Below are 11,586 nucleotides of genomic sequence, written 5' to 3'. Positions count from 1 at the left end.
GACCTGCAATTTCTCCTAACACTGGCCATGGCCCTGCTGTTTGTCCCTGTCACAGCTATGAATGCTTGGCACCACTCTTCCACGCTGGGAAAGCCCAGGGAAGATWCAGTGCTGTTCCCCTTAAAAGTGACTTCTGTCTGTGTGCCAGTCCACCTCAGCCTCATCCAGCCTCTCTGTGCATGTTCCCAGGGAACTCCTCCTTGCTCCTGCGTAGTCTTCATGAGAGAGGTGTCAGTGGAAACATGAATTCTGGAGGCTGTCAGGGTGAGGATAAAATCTAGAAGAGTCTTGTTGGCTTCCCAGGAGCAGTGGACCAGGTGGGGCCCTACTCCTGTGGAGGACATGGCTCTTATCAGGGCCACTTAAAGCAAATCCTTTTCTCGGCCTCTTGACAAGATAACAGGCACAGAGCAGTGTAAAGGGCTTCATGCTGTTGGACTGGACAAGGATGCCTCCAGAGAGGCCCTACAACAGCAAGCTTGATGTTCCTTCTGGCGGACCTGGATCTATGTTCTCCCATAGGGCATGCTTCATGGCATACCAAAATGAGTCTCAGAGCTGTAATGAGAGTGGGCAGTACTGGAGCCTGAAACCAGGCCACCAAGTGTGATCAAGTGGCTGGTCAGGTCACCATCTCAGAAGTGCCACATCTGCAGTAGCAGTCAGGACAATCCCCACCTGGTAGGCTCCACACCTAATGCCAAGGAACATTACTCCTGCTCTCCAAGACAGGTAAAACAGCAGCCTGCTCCCACTGAGCTGCTAGATGCCTATAACGGTTTCCAGACCTTCCAAGTTTCTTCACTGCTTTGGAAAACAGTTGTCTCAAAGTGTGTTCACCCTGCGAGAAGAACTTTAAGGCAACGGGGTTCCCTCATGATCATCTTCACTAGAGTGTTAAYTGAGATTAGAACAAGATGTTAATATAGAATCCTTAAGGTTGGAARAGACCTTTAGAGATTGCCTAGAGCACATGGCACAGGGCTGCATTCAAGCAGGTTTTGAAGATCTCTGAGAAGGAGATTCCACAACCTCTCTTGGCAGCCTGTTCCAGGGCTCTGTCACCCTCACTGTTAAGAAATTTTTCCTTAAGTTCCTGTGGAACTTTTGATGTTTCAGTGTGGCCATTTCCTCAAGTCCTGTTKTTGGTCACCACTGAAAAGAGGGATTAAATCCCCTCTCAGCCTTCTCTTCTTCAGACTGAACAGGCCCATCTCTCTCAGCTTTTCCTCACAGGGCAGATGTTCCAGGCCCCTGATCATCTTTGTAGACCTAATATATTAAATATTAATATTAAAGCTCAGTGGCTGTTTCCAGATAAACATCCAGAAAAAGTCTACTGCAGATAGATCTTTAGGTTCCATATGTCTACTGAGATAGATCTTCAACAAGGATCAGTAGAAAACAAGGTCTTGTACGAAACAAGGAACAACCCTGTTTTGTCCAGTTACACCCAACCAGTTATTTCCGTTAAGGTGAATCTGTTTAGTCAATTGGCACTAGACAATGACTAAGTTGGAGCTAGACAATGTGGTTTGCCACAAGCCATAAGTTTATTTASATTGGTAGCCTCACACTGGCTTTGTGTCACCACCAATGCATCTGCTCTCTAATAAGATGAAGGAGGAAGAAACTATTTGTTCAAGCATCAGCATGATTCACTTGGGTTTTTTTGTTTGCTTGCTTTTTTTGTGCAAGAGGAAATAATAAATTTCTAAAATCACACTTACAATCCCTTAAATACCAAACCAAACAGCAGGGAAAATGCTTCTGGAGTTTTATATTCCTGTCTCAGAGTCCAACTCCTTTGCTGAATAATAAAAGTAACTGAAGGGAACAGCCTGCATTAGATTAGTTAGGCTTTTCCAAATCCTTTCTCCACTCACCACACACACRTGCAGTTTTGTTCCCATTTGTAAAGATAACAGCCAGGAGTATTTAGTGCCCGAAGTACTAATTTTAGGAGATGCGTGTAATAAATGATGACACATGCTAATTTATCAGGCCTGGTATGAATAAAGAGCTGGCAAAAACGTTGTTTCCTTATGCACTGAATACACTTCATACCTTTTCCAAGTATGTTAGAGACTCAAGGAAAATGACTTATAAATAAACCCTGAAAAACATTTTCCAGACATGTTATATGAGGTCTTTTCTTCTCTGAAGAACAGCAAGGTAGCCTTAGCAAGCCAGGATTATTTCAATGGTGCCAAAATGGAGTAGAGAAGTTCATAATCTCAGCAGAGAACATTCCAAGGATGGGGAGAAGGACCATGAGCAAAGGAACCTTGCAGCTAGGTGTCACTTAGAAGGCCAGGGTCTGCCAGTGTCCCTCCTTGCCCTGCTACCATTCTCCTGGCCACTGGTAGTGGTGTCCTCTTGCAGAGCTGTTGCCATTGATCAACTTCTAAGTTATTCACTTTTAACACCAGGACCAAAGGCCAGGGAATATCTGCAATTGGGTGAAAACTACTATTCAGGGCCAGGGTATGAGGATAGGTCGCTTAAGTCCAAAAAGAAAACTTGATGTTAAAAGAGAGAAGTTGCCTGAGGAGTGTATGGGTTGGAAAGTGGGGCACAGAGAGGAAATTCACTGGCTCAAATGCTTGCTCTGGGCTGGCTCCCTCCAATGTCGTCACATGTACAAAGATTTTGGTGCTTTAGTCTGGAATGGAATGGAAAATTGACAGCTGAGAAGAAGGAAAAACACAGCTGCTCTGTTGAACAGGTCATGTCAGCTGGGGATACTTTGGGGACAACGTGCTGCAAGGAAGGTCTGCAAGGGAGCTTTCAGTTTAGGAAACAAATAATATTTACGTGCCCTGCCTGTGGCACTGGAAACCGAAGCTTCCTGCCAGTAAGAAAGACAGCCCAGCCCTCCTGGCCCCACCTGTGAACTGGGGGAGGGACGGTGCTATAAAAGGCTCCAGGCAGGGAACAGAGATGCACAGCAGTGACTTGGGGCTCTCTGGGGAAATCTTCTCACCTTGGTGGTGGCCATGGGAAAGAAAGTGGCTGTTGTACTGGCTGGCTGTGGAGTGTACGATGGGAGTGAGGTCCATGAGTCTTCTGCTGTGCTGGTGCACCTCAGCAGGGAGGGGGCACAGGTAAGAGGGTCCTTCTGCATGGCTCTACTTATCACTCTCTTTTTCTCCCTTGCAGAAGATTCTTTGCTCTCAGGAGCTTTGCAGGAGCTCCCCATTGCTGCTGGGCATAAGTGAGCAGAGTTAAAGTGAAGGGTGCAGTGTGGAAGCTACAGCAGTGGGTGTGGAGAACTCCTTGCTCTTTGCTTTGCTCTCCCAGCTTTGCTCTGCAGAGGCATTGGCAGAGTGCTCTGYGCTGAGCGTGTCCAACCTCTGAAGCAAATTTTCCTAAACCTGCTCTCTGTTCTTTTTGGCTGGCACTTCCTCTTCTACTACTGTTTTTGACTTTTTTTTWAAAATACACTAAAAAAGAAAGAAAATTAGCCAGCTAAAATAGAAGCTGGATGACTCTTCATGAGTTAAACTTCAAAATGGTTTAAAGAAGGCAACCTGTAAGAAGCCGCTTGATATGCAGTTAATCACTATAGCCACCCTGCAAGGGGAAGGGGAAAGCTGTGTGTAATGTTATGCTGAGCTCTGAGCCACCCACAAAACTTTCTGAGCCTTTCTCTTGGAATCAGCACTGCTCCACTGACTATAAAAATGCTGGAGTGATGTAAGAGCTCTACGGAGCTCAATGACCCCACCCCACAGTCTCCTGGCTGTATGTTCTCAGGTTGGATTAGAGGTCAGATGTGTCCCATCCCTCTTCCACTACTGTATTTTTGCCTCTCTTTCCTCTTTAGAGCTTCTGCAATTTCTTCTCTCCTTTCACAAGTGCAGGCTTATACTGTGATTGGAGGGGATATCTACTGAGGAAACTTGCGTGTTCCCTTCCCTTTCTCCTCCTTTTTTCATCTTTTTCATCCTATTTGTTTAAGAAACTAAGCTTGCACAATCACAAAATCCCTTGATCTATTTGCTATTCTCAGCCCTTAATTTCTGTGTGCCAGCTCAAACTAGCTGTAGAGAACTGGAAGCATTTTCAAGGTAATGAAATCTACTGGCATTTGGGAAAGTGCTGGCTGGAGGGAGGAACTCCAATCTGTGGTTTGAGGGAGGCACAAGGGGCAGCCACTTGTTGGGCCATCAGCAGCTGCACAAGGAGTGACCAGCCTGTAGGTAGGAACCTGTAGATGGAACCATCTCCTCAGGGGCAGTGCCCAGCTAGGTGTAGGGCAGTGTTGCCTCTCACTTGGGGATAGATAGGGCAGGGCTAGGGCTGTTGTTGCAGTGACAGTGGCTGTTTGGAACACGGATAACAACAGCCCACAAAAGGAGCTTCATGCCCTTGGAGCACCTTGTTTTCTAGGAGGGAAAGCAGTGCTTTCCCTCTTTCCCCAGATTCAGCCCCACAGAGAAGCAGTTGGGGTGGGATTCTTGGTTTTTACCTAATATGGTTGTCCCTGCAAGGTCAATACAAGGATTCCCATGCAGAAGCTGCAAAAGAACTGTCTTTCTCCAAGTAACAGTAACCTTCCCTCTGCCAATGTTGGGTACCTCTGTGTACACCATCTCTGTGTTCTCTCTGTGCACCATCAAAGCTCTTTCCTAATGGGAATCAATTGCAATCGCTATCTGTGGTTTTTACAACATTGCCTAAGATATGTCCTCAAAGAATAACTTATTTCACTCTCTGTTTCCAGGCAGAGGTTTATGCTCCTGATRTGGACCAGATGCATGTCGTGGACCATACAAAAGGACAGCCAACTCAGGAGAAGCGCAATGTGCTAGTTGAAAGCGCCAGAATAGCCAGAGGCAACATCAAGGATCTAGCTAAGCTGGATGTCAAGGGACTGGATGCCCTAATCATACCAGGTAGGACGGCACTGTGGTCTGCAAGTTCAAGGTTCTAGACTGAGTGATCTCTAGAGTCCCTTCCAACGTCAGCTATTGTGTGATTTGGTGGAAGGGCTCAGGACATGCCATGAGCCTTGAATGATATGGGCTTTGTGGCCTGGAGAACTGGGTGGAACCATTGGAGAAGAGGATAGTCTGGAGGAAGGAAGGAAGGGATTGAAAGGAATCACCCTCTGSCATCTATGCTGGGCTAGTATATTTGCTTGGACTTGTGCTATAAGAGCACATGGCAATATGGAAGCRCACTCCTAAAAGGAGAGGACAGATAACTGTTGATTGACTTCTTATTCTTTGCACCATATACTTTGTCTCTACTTTATGCAAAGACATGTCTACAGTATCCCCTCCTACACTGACTTGCCTAGCCCCTTACTAGGAGAAGCTAGGACAGACAAAAAGTGACACAAATGGAAAGCTTGATTGCTCTGGCAATTTGTCTTTGGTGGGAATATGGCCAAGTGACTTCAGTGTTGATGCTCCACCCCTAGAGCAAGAATTAAATAACAAGAAAAATCTATAAGCAAGCTTCACCACAATTCTAGAGGGAAGAGCATGGGTGACACAGAGGGTAATTAACAGAGTATTGATATCTGCCCAGTTCAGTTCTGTTTAGAATCAATAAAGGTGCTTTGAAGACTTCAGATCAGGAGCTGAAAAATATGCAGAGGCTCACAGAAGTGTAGCTTGTATATTTTAGTACTTTTGTCAACACTGGGCAAAAACTTCTATCCAAATCCATTTCATACCAAATCCATTCTATCCATTTTCTCCAGGTGGCTTTGGAGTGGYTAAAAACCTGTGTACTTGGGCCACCCAAGGAAAGAACTGCATCATCTCCAAAGAGGTGGAAGACATACTGAAGGCCTTCCATGCTGCCAAAAAGCCCATTGGCTTGTGCTGTATTTCCCCAGTACTGGCAGCCAAAATCTTCCCAGGCTGTGAGCTGACTGTTGGGCATGACACAGAATGTGAGAAGTGAGTAATTGCAAATACAGAGAGATGATACACCTCAAGATTCACCTCTTGAACACTATATGATCACATCTCCYCCTCAATGTACACAGGACCCTAGCTCTTCAGTCTCTTTAGCCCCAGGGTAGTCCATCTCAACAAGACCGCGTAGGTCTCTTTAAGCAGATGCTGGGTAGCAGCTTGGTTGCACAACATTTGGAAGTGTTATGAGATGGAGGAGCTTAAACTGCCCTTACTCGTCCATGAAAGTTGGATCAAAGCTGGCTTTGTGTAGGATTTGTAATTTAAATTCACTGTAATCTGGAGATTTTCCTGTTTAGTTCTATAACCTCTGAGAAAATCCTCTGACCAAAAAAAAAAAAGGGATCCCATTGATCTGGCTTTCTATAGGGACCACTGATTTCTTTGTAGCAGCTTTGAAGCTGTTGCCAGGAAGCACTCATGGGCTTTTCACTCCATGACTTTGTCAGATCTTTCCCTGAAATGACAGTTTCTCCTCTCAGTGTTTACTCTTATTCTTATAGATGGCCTTATGCGAAGACAGCTGAGACCATGAGGGAACTTGGCTGCAAGCATGTGAACAGACACGTCACTGAGATTCACGTGGACATGAAGAACAAGCTGGTGACCACCAGTGCCTTTATGTGCAATGCCCCCATTCATGAGATCTATGATGGTATTGGAAAAATGGTCAAAGAAGTGGTAAGACTTGCCTGAATGTCACAAAGCTGAAGTATCCAACTCTTGTGGAGTGTGGGCACTAAGCATAAGATAATGTCCTTTCCCCTTTACACCCACAAATCAATAAGAAAACCGCTGCTCAAATGGAGTAGCAGAACTCCCAACTGAAGCACTGGCTGCTGAGGAGGGATAAACTGTAGCAGTGTAGGCATTGATGTGACTTGCCAAGGACAAACTGCTTAACTTGGCTATAAAATGGCAATAATTAGACTGGCAGTGTGCATGGAACTGAAATGCAGATGCCAGCTCCCCACAGGGCTGAGATGCAGCCATTGCCTTGGGTTATAAGGAGCAGAGGAAGTGCCTAGGTCATTTTAGCCATGCCTGGGCTGACCTGACATATCACATGCAAATGGGAATTTGCCCCTTAAGATACTTTCATATCTATCTTTGCTGGTTGAAAGCTCCCCAAACACTACCACCTCACAGAATGAATGTATTAGTGGCCAAAAGAAGAAACATGATTCTGCTACTGAATAAAAGTAGACACTTGAATTCTCCTTGACTGAATGACATGCTTTTATCTTCATATTGTACTCTACAGTAGGAGGTGCTCTTGGTGCTAGTGGATGGCTAGTGAATGGGGAGAATGGTATGGGTACAAACCCCACTTGCTTTGCTTGGAGGCATCAGAACTCAGACTTGGGCATAAGTACGGAATCTGATAGTGAAAAGGAGAAGTAGATATTCTGGACTCTCCATGCTGAGGGGAATAACTAAACCACTATGAGCAATGTTGAGTAATGAGCATGATTGAAGACTAGAGCAGGTTGTCTGAAGAGGTTGTGAAGTCTCCATCCCTGGAGATATTCAAAATCCAACTTGAAATGGTCCTATGTAATCTGCTGTAGCTCACCCTTATTGAGCAGGGGGTTGGACAAGATAGTCTAGTCTTGTGCTAACAGAAGACCTGTTATGATAGAATGGAATATTTAGGAAGCAGCCATCCATACTACTCCTAAAGGGCTTACCGAAACAAAAATCATTTTGACTGTTCTCTTGCAGGAGTTCAGGAAAGGTAGAGAAGTTTCTGACATCAGTACTAACTTCTGAGAGTTATACAGTTTTTTTCTGAGCATAGTTTATCAGGCTGAAAAGCAGCAGGATGTAAGTACAAGAGGGAGAATTTCAGTCACTTGCTGGAGAATTTGGACCAATTTCAGACTTTAGAACCAATTCACACACAGAGCTAGTAACAGCACCATTTATTGGTATGTGAAAAACTGCTTGCAATAGAGCACAGAATTTGACCCCAGAGACAAAAACATTCATAATATCTTGCCTAGAAAAGGCAATCCACTGAGCAAACTCAACAAAAGCTAAGGAAGTTGGAGAAATGTGACATAGAAGAAAAAATGTCACATAGCTATGGGTCAATCAAGAGTGAGGATCTGCAGGAACTCATGTTTATTCACTTGCCCATCTCCATCCAAATCTGCTTCATCAATCATTTCCTAGGGGAGAGCAAAGATTTAGAGACTAGATTAGGTGGGCTGAGAGGGTGAAGATCCAGAAAGCCTGAACACCTCTTAAAGTCTCAACCAAGGCTTCAATATAATCCCAAGTGAGACAGACTGTGTATTAAGACTTAGAGARGAATGAGAAATGAGAGCAGCAGTGGTGAGTTGTGCCTTGTAAAGTGACATAGAGCTTTCCTGCCCCCACTAATGTTCCTTGCAGGAAGGCACAGCCCTCCTTCCCCGAGTGCAGCATAGGAGGAAYGTGCTTGTACTTCACAAACCTGCAGCTCCTCATCTGTGATGTCCTCCCCAATCTCAACAGCCACCAGCTTGAGTTTCTCAAAGGAGATCTTGCCGGTGCCATCACTATCAAATAGCTTGAAAGCTCTCAGGATCTCCTCTTTGGAACATTGTTCTGCCTTAGCAAGGAAATGGAAAACACCACCATACAAGGATGACATTGTTTTGCTCTACAGTCCCCCCTTGAGCGCTTTAGCTAGCAAACATTTGGAATCAAAGCCAAGCCAACGTTTGGAGGAAAGCATGGTCATAGCAGAGAGTTATTTACCACTGCTATTTCATATTTACTTTTTTTTTTTCCTTTTTTTCTCCCATGTTACTACATATTAGAAAGCTGTTTGAACAGCATGGGAACTTGGCTGGGAATATCCTGACCATGCTTTGTCAGGAAAAGAGGGATTAGTAAAACTACTGGAGGAAGAAGCAGTTGCCAAAGTGAACCCCTGGCTGCAGCAATATTTCATTTCAGAAGTCTTCCTGTGCTCCAGCCCTTACTCTTCTTGCTCCCAGGCAATAAGCTTGGGTGTGGGCTTTGCCTGAACTCTAGAGCATTACTGGGGGGAAGCTTGGATCTATGAGTACATCTTAGCGGGGGTCTGCAGCCCAGTAACTATGACTGCAGTGACAAGGGAAGAGCCATTCCAGTTATGGTCCAGTTACCTCCTGTGCATCCTATAGAGCCTTGCTATGAAACCACAAGGATGACAGAGGAAGGACCAGGCAAGCTTTTCTAAAATAGCCTTTGTCAATATGCAGTCTAGACTAGAAGGTGCAGAGAGGTGTTTGAGCCACAGGATTCTCAGAGCCAGGAATTTGGATAAGGAAACCTGAATCAGAAGGCTAATATTAAACAGCACTCTTAGTACACTCCACAAACTTTAGGGGCTGTTGCTTGCAGGAAGTACTGACTGCATCAATGGGTTGTGAGGTATGATTTCTCTATGGATAGTGATTCTTTGTGTTCATCTGACATATGACATTTGTTGACCACTGTTTTAACAAAATCGAAAACCTGAGGTCTATAAGCAAGGTACTGAAATTTCACGTGTAAAGGTTTAAGGAAGGGAAGGGGGCAGTATCAATTCACACAGTGCGTTGGCCTTTGCAGTAGTTTTACTGCTAAAAGATGGATCCTTTCCTGGGTTGTTCCAAGTCCTCCAGCTTCCCAATGAAGATCCCTGGTGCTTTGTGTGCTCAGCACACTCCAGAATGGGGAGGAGCTGTCTGCTGAAATGMAGCTGTGCTCTAGCCAAGCCAGCCATTCTGCTCCCTGTACAGTCCAAGTACAAGACAGGAGGGCTGAACACCCTTGGGCAGGTATCTAAARTAGCTCAGGTAAAACAAAAAAGCTCATGTTTCTCCCCCGCAGGGAGCCAGGGTGACCCAAACTATTTTGGGTACCTGCACTTTAAAGTGGGGCATGGGGAATCTCASTTTTTGTGACTGGACAGGTTCACATACCATTTTCTGAGTCATCACCTTCAAAAATGACTCAAAGTTTATCATCCCTGACCCATCCTCATCAACTTCAGAGATAATTTTCTTCATCTCTTCTCTCCTGAGGTCACAGCCTAGAGCTGTCAGGGGTATCTGCCAAAAGAGAAAACAAACTAGTGCTCATCTTGGAGGACAAATCAGCGGCAAAGAAGGCAAGATGCCTGAAACAACTAGATATATGAAAGTGGAGGGGAAGTACCAGAGCACTTTGCTGCAGYGGAAATTACATGCAAAGATAAGACCACAGCCTGTCAACACATAGACAATGGAGCCAATCCCATTCCCATCTGCTCCTTATTCCCCTGTATCTTCCCCTGCCTGAAAATTAAAAATTATKTATTTTAAATGGCCCAATGGCTGGGAAATGCTTAATGACTTAATTGCCTTCAGATCCTTCACGTCAATTTGTCCCAAGCCGTCGGGGTCGAGCAGGTCGAAGGCATCGCGCAACTGCTGCTTCTGCTCCTCGCTGAGGGGGAAGGCGGGGGGCGACCTCTTCCCCCGGGGCTGCCCCGCCGCCGCCGAGGCGTGTTGCTGCGGGACAAAGAGCCGCGGRGCTCGCGGGAGGGACCAGGGCCGAGCTCGGCCCAGGACACTGGGATGGAAGAACGACGARCCCCGCCACGGCTCTCACCATCCCGCCGCTCCGCCGCGCTGTGGTAACTGCGCCTCTCATTGGCCAACGCACCTGCTCCTCAGGGGRAGGTGCCAGCCGATTGGCCGAGCCGCTTGCTCGCTCCCGCCCCCCCGCCAACAGCAGCCGTTGGAGCCCCGCGGGCAGGGCGCGCCGGGGAATTCTTCTTATTTTGTAACCTGGGTATTTTACCACAGGGGGGCACCACACAACGCGGTGCAGGAATTTTTCTTCTACGCCACGGTGTTTCCTCTCATTTACACACAGTGCGAACGGAAACACATGRAATTTCTTTTCTTTCTTTCTTTCTTAAAAAAAAAAAAGGGGGCTTTAATTGAGTTTGGCCTATACCGTTGTAGTATTCACTTATTTCTGATGTTGAGCTTAATTTTTTACTTTTCCCATGTTCTCGAGTTGTGGATGTAAACTAAACATTTGGTGGCAGCACTGGGAAAAGRCAGATACTAACTCTGAGAAGTAAAAAAGCAGATTAGATTTCTAAGTCAGGGAAAGGCTACACTTTCTGGAAAGGAAGAATCTCTTATTCCTTTGCCCGAGAAGAAAGATGAAGGAATCCAGAGGGATTACTGTAGCAAGCAGAAATAGCAGGAAGTCATGACAGTTAGGAGAGGCTGCACGGCCCTTTCCTTGTGTCAGGAGGCATCAATTACACACTTACCTCAGATAGCTGCCACTTCAAGACAGAATATACTGCAGCCACTGCTTCTGTAGTGAAATGTTTTAAAAGTTGAAGCTTATTAAAAAAAAATCTGGAAGAACTGTTTTGTTTGCCAGCAAATCGGAGTGAATGCTGCACCTGCTGACTTGTTTGTATTTTTGTATACATCTTTCCACAACTCTGATGGCATAAAATAAGAAACTTTATTTTAAATACAAGCCTACATTTGAAGCCACTGAATATTCCCCCAAACATATAAAACTTTAATAATCAGAACTGGTAACTTTTTTCCTATTTTTTTTTCCCAGAAATCTCTTCAAAATTCTGAAGTGAATGGCAATAAATTAATTTGTAACAGAC

The 11,586-nt window shown here is 45.4% G+C and overlaps 2 protein-coding genes across 2 annotated transcripts; one reads left to right on the top strand and one right to left on the bottom strand.

Moving 5' to 3' along the window:
* The first annotated feature begins 2,986 nt into the window (after positions 1-2,986).
* On the top strand, positions 2,987-6,894 carry LOC112947057 (glutamine amidotransferase-like class 1 domain-containing protein 3A, mitochondrial). The gene is made up of 4 exons (XM_026039065.1): positions 2,987-3,107; positions 4,730-4,901; positions 5,717-5,918; positions 6,440-6,894. The coding sequence occupies exons 1-4, from the start codon at positions 3,000-3,002 to the stop codon at positions 6,630-6,632; spliced, it is 675 nt and encodes a 224-aa protein (XP_025894850.1). The 5' UTR covers positions 2,987-2,999; the 3' UTR covers positions 6,633-6,894.
* Positions 6,895-7,819: 925 nt separating this feature from the next.
* LOC112947042 (caltractin-like) lies at positions 7,820-10,952 on the bottom strand. The gene is made up of 5 exons (XM_026039047.1): positions 10,944-10,952; positions 10,298-10,447; positions 9,878-10,006; positions 8,398-8,535; positions 7,820-8,110 (listed from the first exon to the last, which is right to left on the bottom strand). The coding sequence occupies exons 1-5, from the start codon at positions 10,950-10,952 to the stop codon at positions 8,030-8,032; spliced, it is 507 nt and encodes a 168-aa protein (XP_025894832.1). The 3' UTR covers positions 7,820-8,029.
* Between the last annotated feature and the right edge of the window lie 634 nt (positions 10,953-11,586).

This window comes from Nothoprocta perdicaria, unplaced genomic scaffold (genome assembly GCF_003342845.1).
Source record: "Nothoprocta perdicaria isolate Ctin4 unplaced genomic scaffold, notPer1 scaffold_22, whole genome shotgun sequence".
Classification (NCBI taxonomy): Eukaryota; Metazoa; Chordata; class Aves; order Tinamiformes; family Tinamidae; genus Nothoprocta; species Nothoprocta perdicaria.
The sequence above is the reverse complement of the archived record's forward strand: the minus strand, read 5'-3'. Positions and strand labels throughout refer to the sequence as shown.